The 17,322-nt window shown below is 42.6% G+C and overlaps 1 protein-coding gene across 1 annotated transcript; it reads left to right on the forward strand.

The window, feature by feature from the left end:
• Positions 1 to 1,988: 1,988 nt before the first annotated feature.
• Positions 1,989 to 14,579, forward strand: SLC17A2 (solute carrier family 17 member 2; the record flags this gene model as incomplete). The annotated part of the gene is made up of 11 exons (XM_080917582.1): positions 1,989 to 2,016; positions 3,765 to 3,976; positions 6,432 to 6,665; positions 6,751 to 6,838; positions 9,851 to 9,937; positions 11,244 to 11,362; positions 11,463 to 11,624; positions 12,073 to 12,205; positions 12,291 to 12,438; positions 13,127 to 13,217; positions 14,445 to 14,579. The coding sequence occupies 11 exons, from the start codon at positions 1,989 to 1,991 to the stop codon at positions 14,577 to 14,579; spliced, it is 1,437 nt and encodes a 478-aa protein (XP_080773708.1).
• Positions 14,580 to 17,322: the final 2,743 nt, after the last annotated feature.

Consider the following 17,322-nt stretch of genomic DNA (forward strand, 5'->3'; position numbering starts at 1 on the left):
GAGGCTGGGGGCTGCCTCTGAACTGTGAGGATGAAGCAGCTGCTCAATCTTCCCCACACATGGTCTCACGGCGAAGTGTGTGCCTCAGCAGAAGACCTGTGTCTTTTGCCTCATCCAGATGCGAGTTACACTTGGAAGCCTTTCAGGCCGGAACAACCAGCCAACATCTGCCCTGGTCCTCATCTGTTCTTGATAGCAGTTGAGCCTACATGTGGGTCCATTGTGATACAATACAGTTTCAATTAACCCCAGCTTTCTGGAGGCTGAAATAGGAGGATCAGAAGTTCAAGGCCAGCCTGGTCCACTCAAAAACAAACAAGCAAACAAAAACAAAACAAAACAGAAAAACCAAGAATATCTCAAAACTTAGATGTCTAATAGTTATTTATTAATTCATTTGGCTCCTATGTATTAACTATTAACCTTTCTTTAAGGACATAGTTAAGCTGAGAAGATAGCTCAATCGGTAAACTGTTTGCTACACAAGTGAGAGACCTAGGTTCAAACCCCAGCACTTACAAACAAACAAACAAACAAACAAAAAGCTTGGCGGCATATGTCTGTTCTCCTAGAGGTAGAGAAGTGGGAATGGGAGGGCCCCTGAGGCTTCCTGAGGAGCCAGCCCAGCCCAATCTGCAAACCCAGATCCTGCTGACACACACTAATTCAACAAACAAGATGGACAACTCTTTAAAAAATGACATGTGAGTCTGACCTCTGGCCTCCACATGCACCTTTACATTTGCACACATGACAATAGTTTTGGATAAAGTTCTTTATTTATATCTTCCATAATAACCTTCTGTCCTAAGGTCATTTAATATCTCTTTAAATTTGGGCTCAGAAAGTATAAGGTCCTGAATTATAAAATATGAATATGATACAGTTGGTTTTTTAACAGTTGTTGAAGATATAGTCTAAAATGGATATAATTTATAAGGTTTTTAGAAGGCATATTCTTCCCCCAAAAGAACCAAATATATATATATATATATATATATATATATATATATATATAAAACCCTCCCAAAGAGATGCAAACACTGAATAAAACTTGTCCGTATCATAAATTTTATTTGTCTTCTAAAGTAGCTAAATTAATTTATGATTACAGCAGAAACTCTCCATTTAGTACAATTTTATAAATGTTTTAAAGATGTTGTCAACTCAATAGAATGCTCGTTTTGAGTAGTACAGAATGTTCTACTCACGGAAGGGAAGTCGAGGCTCCAGGAGTTTGAATCAGCTGCTCATACTACATCTGTCCTCAGTCAGAAGTGACTGATGCAAGCTCAACACTTTTCCCGCTCTTATGAAGCTCAGGGTCCCCTGCTAGGGAATGGTGCTGCCCACATTGACTGATTCTCATCTCAAGTTACCCTCACACAAGGGAACCCATAGGTCTACCTCCCAGGTGATTATAAATTCTACCAAGTGGACCATTAGCACTGAGCTTCCCAGCACGTGAAGGCCATCCAGAATCTTCAAAGAAGATGCCACAGAACACTGTGTTTTCCCAAAGGGAATAGAAAAATGGTCAGGATGAGAGTAAAGGCTGCTATGCAACCATCTTTTTCAGCTCTTGGGCTTGACTTCTCCATTTTATCGCCCGCTCTAAGTAATGATACTTCCTAGCGTTGAATGGCTCTGTGGTTTGATAAAGCCTCTGCAGCTTCCTTCTTCCAGCACCATAGCACCAGTGGATGGCTCGAGAATTTGCTCGAAGGATTTACAGTTAGCGTTCCCCCTAAAACACAGTCCACTGAAAGCACAGTCAGAATGTAGAAGAGCCAGAGTGTGGAAGCCATAAAGAACAAACAAACCAACCGCAAATGCTCACCTCTTTCTGACCCCTAGAGGCAACGTGGCAGCCGTGTGTCACTCTTGCATGATGTTCTTCTTATAGGTAAAAGCCTGTCGTGGTGAAAGTGATTTGGGGCAGAGGGAAACTCCGCCACCAAGTGCACATCATCCACCAGAGAAACAAAATGGATGAGAGGCCGACCACCAGGAAAGGTAAGGCACTGCCCTTGTTGGCAGGTAGTTGTAGAAAACTCAGAGCTTAGCTCCACCCACTTCACCATGAGGGATGTTCTATCTCTCCCTGCCTTTTCTCCTGATTGTTTCCCTGGGTGCTCTTTGTGAAACGTCAGACTCAACCTCAATCCCAAGACGTCACTTGCTTTTTATTGTTAGGCGACACCATGGATTAATCTTGCAGAAATTGAACTAAATGATCAATAAATCCAGTATCCAAGGAACACAGTGAGTTTTGAATAAGTGATTTAAAAGTAAACAGGCAACTCAGATGTTTTACAGATCCCTGTGGAACACGTTGGCCAAATGTCTGGCCACTTCCTCTGAGCTTGGCCACCTAAACTGATACCAAAACAATTCATCTGCAGGCAGCTAGTTCTACCCACGAGGCCACATGGAGATGGTTTCCATTTATCTTTATGGCTCTTCACGGATCCTGTTTATGTCCCACAAGTCACCGTTTTCCCAAAATGCAGGAGAAAAAAGCCTAACCCATCAGTCATACGGGAATCCTTCTGACACTAACTCATTGCTTTATTTCACTGGGACTACATATAGAATATCAGCACACACATTATACATACATGTTGAAAATATGATGAGTGCATGACTACATACATATGTATTACAATTCCATTGAATACTATTTTGTATCATTTTACCTATAAGTTTAGCAAAAACTGTTTCTCCATATTTGTTTGAAAAGCTGGAAAAACCATGGAGGCAGGGTCTAGTAAAAATACACAGGGGAGGGGGGTCAGTGTGACTGTAAAGCTCTCCGCTGGGCGCAGTGCTGAACACCTGCAGTCCCAGATGTTCAAAGGCGGAGCTGGGGGCATCAGTTGAGCCTAGGAGTTCCAGACTGGCTTGAGCCACAAAATAAGATTCTGTCCCAAACGAAAAGGACAAGAAAACTGACATAATTGGGGAGAGAGTTCAGAATGGAAAAGGAGAAGAGTGTTATTTCTCTGGACGTACTGTCTCTGACAAGCAACCGTCATGGGAAATCTCACAAGCTCTGTGAGAAACGAATGTGCCGAATGAAAGGGACTGCTTCCTCAAAATGCAGAGGGGTGCCAGTCACCGTCAGCTCTGCCGTTGTCTTCCTAGCCTCTTATTCTACAGCAATGTGGCATTACATACATGTAATGTAGCATACAACCTTGCATTCAGGTTTTTCCTTTCCTTCCCATCTGTGCCCACGAGTTTAGAGAATTATTTGCAAGATTCCAAACACAACATGCTTATCAAACCCAGCAAGATAATGAGGCAGGCAATGATATTTGGAAGAAATGCGTTGGTAAAAAGGGGGCGTGGGGATTAGCTCAGCCTGATGACAAGTGCTTTATAGTTCCGTTGCCATGGAAGACTGAGGCTTGAGAGATGGCAAGTTCCTGGGCTCCAAAGTCAAATCAGAACTGATCTGGGCAACTTAACCAGTCTCAAAAGCTTTCTAAACGGGGTTGGAGATCAAGCTGGTTGGTAGGCTGCTTGCCTGGTAAGCACATGCAAAGCCTGGATTCAATCTCTAGTATGAAAAATAAAGAAAGGGAGGAAGGAAGGAAGGAAGGAAGGAAGGAAGGAAGGAAGGAAGGAAGGAAGGAAGGAAGGAAGGAAGGAAGGAATTGATTGGCGCCATCTGGAGCTCTCTGCTATTTAACCATGGCAGAAATGGCCAGCAGCGGTTTCCTTTGGGTGTTCCTTGTGTAACTCTGTGTCCTGCCTAGGGCCGGGTTTCTGCTCCTTACGCTACACGCTGGCTCTCGTCATGCACTTCTCCAACTTCACCATGATAACGCAGCGTGTGAGCCTGAGCATTGCTATCATTGCCATGGTGAACAGCACGCAGCATCAGGACCCAGCTAATGCATCCTCTGACGGGCCTGTGGTGGACTTCCTCGGTAACCGGAGCAGAGACATCAAGGACTTTAGTACCGGGGTGAGTGTGAGGGAGAGAAGGCTCTGTGCTGACAGAAAATTGTGGCAGTAAATCCCCAAATGCAATAAGCCTGTGCATGGAAAACACTACTCAGTTCATATAAATTCAAGGTTCATGCCTAGATCGGGCAGATCTACTGTTGGGATTCCAGAAACCCCTCCGTTACCTGGCAACAGCCAGGTATGCTCCGCCCCAGTTACCTGGCACTATAAAGGGGGCTGTGTGCGCCTCCTCTCTCTCTTGCTCTCTCCCTTAATCTCTCCTGTCCCCATTCTCTCCCCCCTCCACATGCTCATGGCCGTCCTCTACTTCTCTACTCCTCTCTCTCTGCCTCTACCACCCTCCTAACTCCCCTCCCAATGCCCTGAATAAATTCTATTCTATACCATACCATCCTGTATCTGGTCCCTCAGGGGAAGGGATTCCCAACATGGGTCCCCCAGAGGCATCCCCCTCGCCTCCAGGCCTCGCCCGCACCTTCGCGGAGCATACCGCCCCCACCCCCTTCATCTTTTTCCTAACATTAGTGCTGAAACCCGGGACATTTTTTTTCTTTCATTTTTTTTTTTTCTTTCGCTGGTGCCCCATGTGAGGAGATTAGATTTCCTGGAGACCGGACATCTCTTTTCTTTCATTGGTGCCCTGACTCAGACATCTCTTTTCTTTCATCTATTTCCCAGCTATGAAATCCCTTATAACTTGCCGTTCCTCCAGGCCGCATACTTCTGCTCCATCTTCCTCCCACCTCTTCTGTCTTCTTTTCTCTCCTTCCTCTCTCCCTCTCTAAAACTGCCAACTCCACCTTTCCTTTTCACTGTCTAGTCAGCTCTCGCCTTTATTTTACCGGTTAAAATGGGGAAAACCTTCTGGGTTGGCCGTTTCTAATCCATGAGTGAAATAGTACCGTTATCACAGGCTCATTGCATTTTGTATGAGAGCCATACAAAGGCCCTGTCCTTGTAGGCATCCTTTAACCTGTCATTTACCACACAGTCCTAATGTCATCCCTATAACCCAGGAGTTAGGACTGTGCTATAACTCCCCTGCTTGGGGACTGATGGCACTTTCAAGTTACTTTACCTGTGTCTGAACCTGGCCTTCTTCCTCAGCACACTCAGAGCCTGGCCTTCTCCCTCACCACACTCCTATCCACCAATGGCCAAGGAAATTCTCTACTCAGAGCCAAACACAGTCACTGTCAGTGGGAACAGTTCATATACCAGATGCTGCACGTCTAAATGTGCTTTGTATCCAATGGGAATGTGTTTTACTTGCTTTCTTTCCACAAGTCCTGGGTATTTTTTTCTCAAAAGATGCCTTAGAACTCTCTTGGATCTTCCTGAACTGCTTTTCCTTCAAGTTTTCTGTTCTACCTAGGTCTACCCTCAAGTGTTAATTCTCACATGAATCATGTACTCTGAGTTATAATAATCTTTTTTCTTCATTTATATTTGAGACAGGGACCCCCTACTTAGCCCTAGCTGTTCTGTATTTGTTATGTAGACCAGGCAGGCTCATAGAAATTAGCCTGCCTCTGCCCCCCACCCCACCTAATGCTGGGCTTAATGGCAGGTTCGACCAATGTTTGGCTGCTAAAAGTCATCTTAAGTTAATAAAGTATTTCTTATTTTATATCCATTGGTAATCTAATTTATAATAGGATTCCAGATCTAAATATCTAGAGACTATTAAAGTACTGAGCTATTCATTTATAATGTATATCTTAGTGACTTGATTCTTCCAGGTAGACCATGCATAACAACTCAATGGGATTTTTATTTTTAAGTCAGGGGTTAATTTTAATAAGAAATCAGGAAACTTGTATTCACTTTATTCAATGAGAGTCGGCGGCACTCAAGTTGTAGAAGAAATTCTTTAACATGAACGCCATCCTGCTGAGGCTTTCTGCTGTTCCCAGACTCTCATCTATGTGACCACTTATCTTTTCAAAAATAAGATTTATTAAGTTTTCTACATACGAATGTCTTCCACACATGTGTCCTCCATGATATGTTCTCAGAAACCAAAAGGACATCAGCTACGCTGAAGCAAATGTTGCAGACAGTTGTGAGTCACCACGTGGGTTCTGGGACCCAAACATGACTCCTCTGCAAGAGCAGCAGGTGCCCTTAACAGCCAAGACATCTCTCTAACTCCACAATCACGTATTTTTATCTCTTCTTTATGTCTTACATTTAAAGGCTTCTTTCCCATTAAGGGAATTAGGCATAGAGTTGGTTATATGTAAACAAACAAACAACAACAAAAATAGGTTAGACAAAATTTTGAGAATAAAAAAGCTAAATCAAACTAAGTATTTATAATAGAATGATAATAGAATCTCTTGAATATAGAATAACTTCAGGTATAAAGTAGATTTTCAAATCAGGACTTCTTAGCAAAGAGGATGCCCCTACTAACTACTACTAACCCCAACCCTCTTCTTCTTCTTCAGGCTGCTGTATACCAATGGAGCACAGAGACCCAGGGTATCGTCTTTAGCTCCATCAGCTATGGGATCATACTGACGTTAATACCAAGTGGATACTTAGCAGGGATATTTGGAGCAAAGCAAATCCTTGGTGCTGGGTTGCTCATCTCATCCCTGCTCACACTGTTTACTCCACTGGCTGCTGACTTTGGGGTGATTTTGGTCATCGTCATTCGCACGGTCCAGGGGATGGCACAGGTATCCAGATATTTTCTCAGACTGAGTGGGATACAGATTTTCAACATCTGCCAAACAACAGAGATCTCAATGACTTTTGTTGCAGGGAATGGCATGGACCGGCCAGTTCACAATTTGGGCAAAGTGGGCTCCGCCACTTGAACGGAGCAAGCTCACTAGCATCTCGGGCTCAGGTGAGGACGCACAAATGTGTCAGCAGATTCTGATTGGCTCTGTTCTTTTGTGACTCGATGGTTTCAACAACCAAGAAAAAAATAGAGCAATATGAGACAATTACAGCACAAGGGAGGAACATACATCTGTGCTGTAAAGCCTCAGGCTCAAGAGTAGGGCCGAGCATCGTGACCTACGTCAGTCAAAGGCTAAGGCCTGATGGGAACAAAATGCTGAGTTTTATGAAAGGTAGAAAGAATTGGTCGTAATAGCTGTTGCCTAACATCCTAATTCTGAGGAGGTAGAGGGAGGAGGATCGTGAGTTTGAACTCAGCTTAAATTATAGAAAACTACATTTGCTTGAGACTCTGCCTCAAGGAAGAAAAAAAAATGCATAAATGAAAAACATGTTGCTACCCTCACCTTTGAAGAAACATGGGAGGGCAAAACAAGGACTTAGAGAGGCCAAGAGCAAAATCCAATGGAAGGTGAAATGTCCACATCGTTCTATTCTTTTTTCTTTGTTCTCAGAGCACACGTTCTCGGTCATAATGCAAGAAAGACCCTCATAATATGTGTCTCACCAAGGCCCCCGAGGGGGCTACTGCATAGAAGCTTGTAGACCTGAGAACACATACGTAAAGCACAGATCTGAGGTTCTATAAATAGCTCACCCATGGGTCTAACACAAGCCACATCCTGCAGTCTATTTCCTCATAGTAACCCTCCTGCCTGATTCTCTACCTGTCATGGCCTTCCTCTGCCTCTAAATACTCCCAACTACTCTTTCTTCTCTGGCTGGATTTCCTCTTTCCATCAATGCTAATTCATTTTTGTACTACTGAGACAGTTTTGCTCATCATCTGAGTATCTTCCATGTGCCCCTTAAAACTATAGAACAAAAACTCACCTCCTTATAGTGAGAGATGTTCAGGCACTTTGTTACAACATGCTGACCACTCAGCTCCCTCTGGTAGCATGAGTTGTCCACAGCTGTTGTCACTTCCCCATGGCTCTCAGCTCACAGGTTCATATTTTTAAAAGATATTATACCCCTGGTTAAAACTACAGACATTTACTGCATCCTTCATACAATTGTCAGTCTTTCCCATTGCCGTTAAATCTAATTTCAGCTGTTCCTATCGAACATTATAATTTTACTATTGCCTTTAAATTCTTCTCCCCCCTCCCTGAGGCTGAAGTGAAATTTTTATTATTCAATCCTCTTTTAAACCACTTTAATTATATGCAGAAAGATAAGATCAGTTCTGAGTCAAGGAACAAGCAAGGCATTAATCAAAATTCCTGGAAACATCTTTCTGGGGGCTAGGCAGGGAAACAGAGACAAAAGGAACTTCCAAGAGACAAAGGGGCTGCCATATATCTACATCCCCTGAGCCTGACCTGAACTTCAAATGCAAATTTTCCTAACCCAGGCCAATTTCCTGACCCCAGGGCCAGAGTCAGATTCCTGCCTTGAACTTATTTCTATTGACCTGGTGATGTCAAAATTCCCACTGCCAACTGTCCAGTAGTGCAAAAAGCTTTCCGCATCTCCCCCTTATTAATTTCATAAACAAGACTGCATCTGTCTTAGGTTGTTCTGACAAAATGCCTTACTTACCCATCTTGGAATATGCATTATCAAAAGCAATGCACTTCTGGCACTTTGCAGAGCCTACCCGTCTCGGACTAACAACCTGTTAAATTAATAACTCTGTATGGGGGTCCATTTTTAGCTTCAAGCCATGTATTTTGATGTCCAGCATATTGATGTTGTTAAAGACAGGCCTTATTACAATGAGCAGGAATAAAAGTATTCCCAGGACAAAAAGGGCTAGCACGATCCAGCCATATATTCCATTCTTAAAGCTGACCAAGAAGGAAATACTGACTTTAGGCCACAAATAAACTCATCAGTAATATCTACAGCATCAAAGCTCAGTGGAGCAGCATTCTTTAAATTAATAATCTCCTTGGGCACTGCCTTTACACTCTAAAATCACCTCTCAACTAGAAGAATAGAACTGTGTTGTGATTACCAATTCAGTGGGAGCACAATCTAGAATATAAAACATGTAGATAAACAGAGAGAATAGCTCAGGGTAGGAGAGAATAGATAGAATTGATAGAATGAGAAATAGAATAGAATGGAACAGAATAGAATCAATAGAATAGAATAGAATAGAATGGAATGGAATGGAATGGAATGGAATGGAATGGAATGGAAAATAGAATAGAATGGAACAGAATAGAATAGTTGGAATAGATAGAAGAGACTTCTTTCATATTGTGCAGGTGACTATGAACTCAGGAAAACTTTCTGAGGTTTTTGTATGTGGTTGTGTGTGCAAGTATCTGCACACACTAAATGTATGCAATGTTGCTATAATAAAAAGGATTTTCTACTGTGAGTCTGTAAAATGCATGGCTGCAACAAAAGTTCAGTTTTGTTTATGTGTTGCTTATTTGAGACAAGGTTTTACTAGACAGCCATTGCTGGCCTGGTACTATTGATGTAGCCCACAGTGGCCTCAAATTCATGCCAATCCTCTTTCCTGAGACTCCCGAGTACTGGGATTACAGAGAAATGCCATCATGCCCAGCTGTTGCTCCTGCCATTCTAGACCCTAAGGTTCAAGTGTAATCCAGTTGGGATATATTTGTGATAGTAAATTTTGCTCATTACTCTCTCATCAATTAGAGCAAAATCCCCTTGAACACAGGGACTGTACCTCTCTAGTTTCGGTAAGTCTTTACATTTCTTTGCCCAGCTTCACACGACACCATGGTGAGCTGTACTCACAGAGAGTTTCTATGATAAACTGAGAAGTTAGAGTTGGTCGCATGGCTATTACAGAGCCATTGGAGTAGACTGTTGTTTGTTAGAGTGTTCTTTATTTCTTGTGATGTTAGGAGAGTCTAGCGAACCGGAATAAATCTTCTCAACAATTCCAAATCAGCATAGGGACAATGTTCACATTTTAGCCACTGCTATCTCCTGAAGGTTTTCCCTCCTGTCTTTCCTTTAGGGGCAGCATTTGGGTCCTTCATCATCCTCTGTGTGGGGGGATTAATCTCACAGGCACTGGGCTGGCCTTTTATCTTCTACATCTTTGGTGAGTCACTGTCTCTTAAATCATAATGCTTGCACTTCTCAGCACTGGTTTCAAGATAGACATCGGTAGCTTTCTTACTATAGTTTGTGAACCTTAGTTTTACGATTTCCCAGAGGTTTGGACAATCCACATGCACAGGGTAGACAAGATCACTTTCCATAGCTTTCCAAGAAGCTTTTGAGAAATTGGTTACAAAGCCTTTCCTGTCTGCTACACACGCACCTCCCAGCATCTCTGCCATCTCATCTAAGTCTCCTGCTGTTGTGCAGTTAAGACATCAAAGCCTATTGGGAACATCTTCAATGTGTCTACACATTTTGTAATAATTGTTACATTTATCCAATATGCCTTTATCCTGTTCTCTATCAAGCGAACTGTGCAAAGCTTAATCCAGATGTTCCTTCCTTCATGGAGACTTCCTCAGCTTATTCATCAGGTCCAGTCATTCTCTCCTCTATGATCTTATCAGCACTTCCTTTTCAGGGCACGTGATGTTTCTGGTCTCACTAAACTGTGAAATGCTGAAATCCAAGGACCCACCATATCATGTTTCCCAGATTGCTTTGGCCACCATAGTATCTGAAATTTAGCTCCCGATAAGACAACAGATTAACCAGATAACACAGGAGGGATTTAAAGAACACCTAGTTCTCTAAATCTTTTAACATAGAATATGTTTGAAATGATACCGGTAGTGCACACCTATAGCCCCAGCACTCCAGAGGCAGAGGGAGGCAGAGCTTTCTCACCAGCAGTGTGAATCCCAGTCACTTTGTTTCACACATGTTAACCAGGCATGGAAAAGCTGCTCCTGCGTGGACTCCATAAGAGATCTACAGATTGAATACAAATAGCAACCTCTTGAAAACAGAAGTATTTCTGTGCCCCAGTGACGAAAATGCTGGCAAGTGGTTTCATGTATGCACAACTACTTTTTCTTCAGTTCAGTCACACAAAGCAAAACAAGACAATGACGTGTGCGCCAAAAAGTGGTGGGTGATACCATCTATGGCTGTAAAGAAACACTGAATTCTTAAGCCTCCACTGTACTGATTTGTTTGTGCTCACATGATCACCAAGATTCTGACACTGACAAAAAGCAAGTTTATATTTGAGAACTGGCATCTAAAAAGGTTCGATAGAAGGAGTATTATAGGGTGGAAAAGAGAAAAGGGAAAATCAGGTCTGTATAGTGGGATAATCCCAAGTTGGTATGTGTGGTAGAAAGGCTATGATATTTCAGACAAAATATTATTCTTCCAATACATGAATGGACCTGTCATTTAACCTCATCCCTGCTTCCCAGGTAGCACTGGCTGTGTCTGCTGTGTCCTGTGGTTCACAGTGATTTATGATGACCCCATGCATCACCCATGCATAAGTGTGAGGGAGAAGGAACACATCACATCCTCAGTGGCTCAGCAGGTACACTGCGCCGTCTCCTTCTGCCCATGCAGACGTCTGCACAGCACTGTTTCTAGGGGACCTATCCTAATGCCGATGTTGATTTGATGCTTTCTTTCAGTCTAGTTCTCCCAGAAGATCTGTCCCCTTAAGGGCGATGGTTAGATGCCTGCCACTGTGGGCCATTTTTATGGGCTTTTTCAGTCACTTCTGGCTTTGCACCATAATCATAACGTACCTACCGACGTACATCAGTACGGTGCTCCACGTTAACATCAGAGATGTGAGTACACTCCTCTACTGTGGCTGTGACAGTGATGATGGTAATCCTGTACTGTCCGTTATATTCCAGTGTATAGAATCATGTCACCCTCACAATGATGGTGGCAGGGCAGTGTCATGATTCCCATTTCACAACAGTAGAACTGGGGCACCTGGAGGTGAGATAATTTCTCTTGGGTATGTGACTCTGTGACCATTGTGTGGTGGAACTGCTAACCACCAAGGTTTTCTGCAATGCCTACTGGTCCAGAAATTTTCCCTAGAAACTGACATCCCTTTTCTCGGGCATTGATTCTCTGACCTAAGAGAGTGCCCTCCCCGTGTGGCAAGGGTGTGAGTTTCCCTCAAACAACTTGGAATGTCGGAGGTTAGGCTAAGACCGGTCCGTGTGGTAAACGCTGGCACCCCACACTGCTCTAAGATGTTCTGTGTACATTTCCTTCTTTCAGAGTGGGGTTCTGTCCTCCCTGCCTTTCATTGCTGCCTCAAGCTGTACAATTTTAGGAGGTCAGATGGCAGATTTCCTTCTATCCAGGAATCTTCTCAGCTTAATCACAGTTCGAAAACTCTTTTCATCCCTGGGTAAGGACAGGTGTGTGGATTCAGGTAACCACTCCCCTTCCTACGTGTGCTTTGAGAAGCCTCTTGACTTGTCCCCATTCTCCAGGGCTCCTTCTTCCTTCCCTCTGTGCTGTGGCCCTGCCCTTTGTGACTTCCAGTTACATAGCAACCATTGTTTTGCTGATACTCATTCCTGGGACCAGCAATTTGTGTGACTCGGGGTTCATCATCAACACCCTAGATGTTGCCCCCAGGTAAGGGCTTTACCTGTCTATCACCTTTATCAGACCACTCGAGTGATGGTAGATCTCAGTGCCAATGCCAGTGTGCAAAGCCTGTCTGTTGTAGGTGAGTACTAAATCAAGGTGAAGTGACAGAGAAGGAGAAATGTTGGTTCACAGACATGGCCATGTGTTTCATTTCTGGAGAAAGAAAGGTTTTCCCTGGTAAGAGATTAAACCGTGTTTTGGGAAAAGGCCACAGACATCTGTTTTGGAAATGTCTAGGGTGTTTATTATAACAGCTACCACACCTTGACTATTCACCACGAGCCTGACCTATGCTAACACATTCTCAGAAATCGATATGTGTCACCATCCCAAATGCATCATGTAGAACCTATTTTTACCCCCTAGTTCAGGAAGAGGAGACTGAAACACATGGGCATAAGAGACGTGCCCGTGGTCACACAAGGGCAGAGCCAGGATCTAAAGGCGTACAGTTTGGCTTCAGAGGTGGAGACTGATACTTGCCTGTTGTGCAAACTGCCCTCTGCACTGAACAGTGTTGTGAAAAAAAGTTCCCTCACAAACTACTTCTCTAACTATCGATTCAGTGGATGGGTGAGGTCAGAGCTGGTAAATAAACATCTCTATGGATGCCCTTAGGTAACGAAAACTATACTTGGCCATGGCTTTCTACATAAAATCATCTTCTCCACAGGTATGCGAGTTTCCTGATGGGCATCTCAAGGGGATTTGGTCTTACGGCAGGAATCATCTCGTCCACCTCCACCGGATTCCTCATCAGTCAGGTTGGGCATGTTATTAAACATCTGCACGTGGCAGGTATTGCTTCAGGCACTGAAAACATACACTGTGCTCCCAGAGCTTGTCCAGGTGGCCAGGGGAAGCAAGCATGGATCTGAACATTCGATTCATGAAAATCAGACTGTGCCACGCAATGCTTCCCAGGGAAAGGAAAGGGAAAGCCGAGTTCCTCAAAGGGAATTGGCTTTCATTCTGTAAAAATGAGCTGTTTGGGTGCAGATAGCAGTTTTTCTATGGCTTCCAGGAGGTAAAAAGAGTGTGGGGGGGGTGTGGAGTGATAGCTCAGCAGTTAGAGACAAGAGAGGCCTACATTGTGCTAAGAGTGAATGAATGAGTCACGTCAAGAATTAGTAAGTGATGAAGACAGGAGAGCTGGGGGTCATGAAGAGTCCAGTCAGATTAATCGTAGGCAGTTTTTACATCACTAAAGGGAAAACTAATATCCTAGATCCTAGCTAGTAAGGACGTTAATCTGTAGACAGAGGAGAGAGGAGGGCGACTGTATGACTTTAGGGAGCACAGGCTGAGAGGTTTGCTCTGAGCCTCCAGGTGTAGTCTAGTGAGCAAGAGTGAAGGAAGTAATGGAAGACTCGGTCTAGAATCAAAGAACAGGAGTGTCAGCCTGAGAAGCAGAGTTTTGTTTTGTTTTTAGTACAGCTAGGTGACCTAGATTCTGGGCTAATTTATGGGTAAATTTATAATAATTCACTATGATGATAATGGCAACAATGAATTGGCCTGAAGGAGTTTCTCAAGCAGGTCAAGTGTAGCTAGCACTGTACTGAGAGTTTCACGGAAAGAGCTGAACTGATCGAAATCAATAGCTAAAAAAACTAAACAAAGCAAGAAGCACAGACCTTAACTCTTCATTTTAGGCATAACTGTAAAGCTTCACTTTATAATTATTGAAATCCAAATTTTTGGAGCTTCATTTGTTTTTGTTTGGGGAAATAGCTACCACAACATAGGACCTGATGTGCTTTTTAGAGTCATTTGGCTCCCAACAGTCTCTTGACTCCTCTTGGCCAAGGATACTAAGTGTGTATTTGCCTCCTAATTTGTGTGTGTGTGAGTGTGTGTGTGTGTGTGTGTGTGTGTGTGTGTGTGTGTGTGTGTGATTAGCATTGCAGTATGCAAGGTAGAGGACGTGTATAATTGGTAGGAAAGGAATTTATAAAATTACTAACTCAATGTGTATTTTTTGTGCTCAGGATTCTGAATCAGGATGGAGGAATGTGTTTTTCCTGTCTGCCGCTGTCAACATGTTTGGTCTGATCTTTTATCTCATATTTGGACAAGCAGAAATCCAGAACTGGGCCAAAGAAAGGACTCTCACCCGCCTTTGAGGATATAGGGTTGGAGACCAATCAAAGGGCTGACCCTTAGCATATTTTGCTTATCACCATTCCTTCTTTATACTTATGACCATAGAAACAGCACTTCTGTATTCTGGCCGGGCGCTCGCTTTATTCAAAGAGTTATAAAAACAGATCCCAGGCTATGCTCCAGAATGAGTTAGTCTGGGATGGAACCCAGGTGCCACTAAGTTTTGGACTTACCGGGAGTTTTTCCAACATGCAACCGTGGTTGATAATTAGTAGAGGAATTTGAAGTCAGTTTTAGTTGCCTTTGAATTTTCCTCTTTGGAAAGTACTAGAGGAATAAAAGTGTATCTGAAATGATCTGATAAATATCTTTACTGAGACTGTTAGAAACAGAGAAGTTCCTATAGGAATTGTACCTATAAGTTATAAAACTCAGCAAAGAACAGAATTGAAACATATAATGGTGAAATTAACTTTATTCCTTTTATAATACTCCAGGAAATGTGGGTGTTTATACAGTTATATGTTGTTAAAATAAACATGCTAAGATTAAACAGAGTATATCATGTAGACTAGGGTTCTCTCTAAAGTTGGAACATATTTATGAACCCTAGCCAACTTCTTGGAGGTTGTGACCAGAAAACAATGAGAAAACGATTTAATGAATGAGGTTAAAATGGAATACAGGAAGAGAGATTGAAAAGATACCAGAAAGGGCAAAGTGGACACCTCAAAACACTATCAGAGTTTAGTGATGTGGTGAAAACAGAAAGAGAAAATAGAAACACTCTTAAGTGAACATCGGGGAAGAAATCGGTAAGGGTAAAATGAGCTGGAGAGAGGCTTGGGAAGAAATTGCATAAGAGACGTTCATCCTGAAGGTAAAGACTATGTAACTCTCATAGGCTCCCAAATAGTCATATCCAGCTACAAAATAAAATACAGTAGTAATTGGTTTGGGGTTTTAATGTGTACAATATACTCTAATGTACCTATATATATGCCTTACACTATTTTTGTCTCAATTTTCTTAGAAAAGGTATTTTTAAAACCATATTAGAAATTTCAAAATAACTGCAGGACAAGAACCTTTGATTAATTCATAAGGGGAAGAGAATCTTGTAATCAGGATAGGATTAGAACCGAGAGGTAATTTTGACCAGACGTTGTAAGGATAACAGTTGGTGTCAGGTGCTGAAGATGATGTTGAGATAATACAACCCGTTGACTCTGCTTTCCCAATGTTTATAATACACAGAGCAAAGGAGTCTGTAGAAAACTGGAAGACTGGAAAGAGAGAGATTATATAATGGTTTGGCGTGTTATGTATCAAGGAAGAGAGAGTTCAGAAAGAAGGAATGATTGTAGTCTGGGGATAAATGGGAGGAAGGAAAAAAGAAGTGGATAAGAGAGGAGATGTGGGGGGAGACAGCTAAACTTAAGGTCATTTGAAGGGCCCAGGGAAATCTACTCCATAGAAGCATCTTAAAATATATACACATATGAATAAAAGAAATATAGATGAAGTCACCAAGAAACGGGAGACAGAGCTCTAATTAGACATCTTTTTTTTTTTTTTTTTTTTTTTTAACCACCAAATGAAACCTCTAGAACCAGAAATGGCTTCTATCTAATTAAGTTGTTGGGTGGAGATGCCCCATGGAAACCTACAAAGCTATTGTCAAGGCCATTGGTGGCTCTCCACAAACTGATGGTTAGGCCCTATGGCTGAAGACACCTACATTCCTCATTGAACACTGAAAGGTTGTACTGGTGCTCACATAAACCCTTACTGACTAGTTTATGGTTGAAGAAGGCACTCTTTATACTACCAGAGGAGAAAGGTAGACACCAACCAGCTAAAATCCTTGGATCTGCAACAGTGATCTCTTTAAATGATATGCTGGTAAGTAGCGGCACAACTCCTGTGGGAGTAACCAACTAACTGACCGTATTTAAGGTGGTCTACTCCACAAGAAAAAACAAAACAAAACAAAACGCCTGAGACTAGATAGGTCAAAGACCTATGAGAAAGGCAAATATTCAGCTAAAGGAACTTGGCAGTAAAATGACTCCTAGTGACCTTATATTTATAGATCAATGTCTTGCTCAGCCATCATCAGAAGCTTCTACCTATATAGTAGGTGTGAACAAACACAGAGACCCACAGCTGGACAATGTTCAGAAAGTGGAGAGCATGGAACACTCAGGCTAAATGGGATGTCTCCACTGCGTTCTTTCACACAGGGTTCAGAGAACTTTGGAAATCTAGGGGGGAAGATTATAAGAGCTGGTGGGGATGGAAGACCCCAAGGATACAAGGCCTTTTAGACACAACAGGGCAGATGCTCATAGGAACTTACAAAGTTTGTAAAAGCATACCCAAGGCCTACACAAGTCTAAGAGGGGGTACCAGCACTGGGAAGACACACGGACACAAACCCCCATCCCTACCCAGAAGGTGCCTCCAACTGACAACCATTGCAAAAGGAAAACTTTGTTTTCTCTAATGGAGTCTTACTGGGTATACAAATTACACTTAAAGGCAGGCCGCATGCCTAGCAGTAAATGGCCAACACAAAATCAACTCAATGGTGTTCTTGAAGGTTGTTTTTGTTTTGTTGTTTGCTTTTTTAAAAAATTATCTCACAGGTCTTTTGCTTATACATTATAGTTTTCGATTTTTATATTTCTACAGAATTTCTGTGTTTGTGTGAATGTGTATAATTGCATCTCTGCGTGTTTCTTGTGCTTTTCTTTGGCT

Source organism: Micromys minutus, assembly GCF_963924665.1.
Source record: "Micromys minutus genome assembly, chromosome: 6".
Lineage (NCBI taxonomy): Eukaryota > Metazoa > Chordata > Mammalia > Rodentia > Muridae > Micromys > Micromys minutus.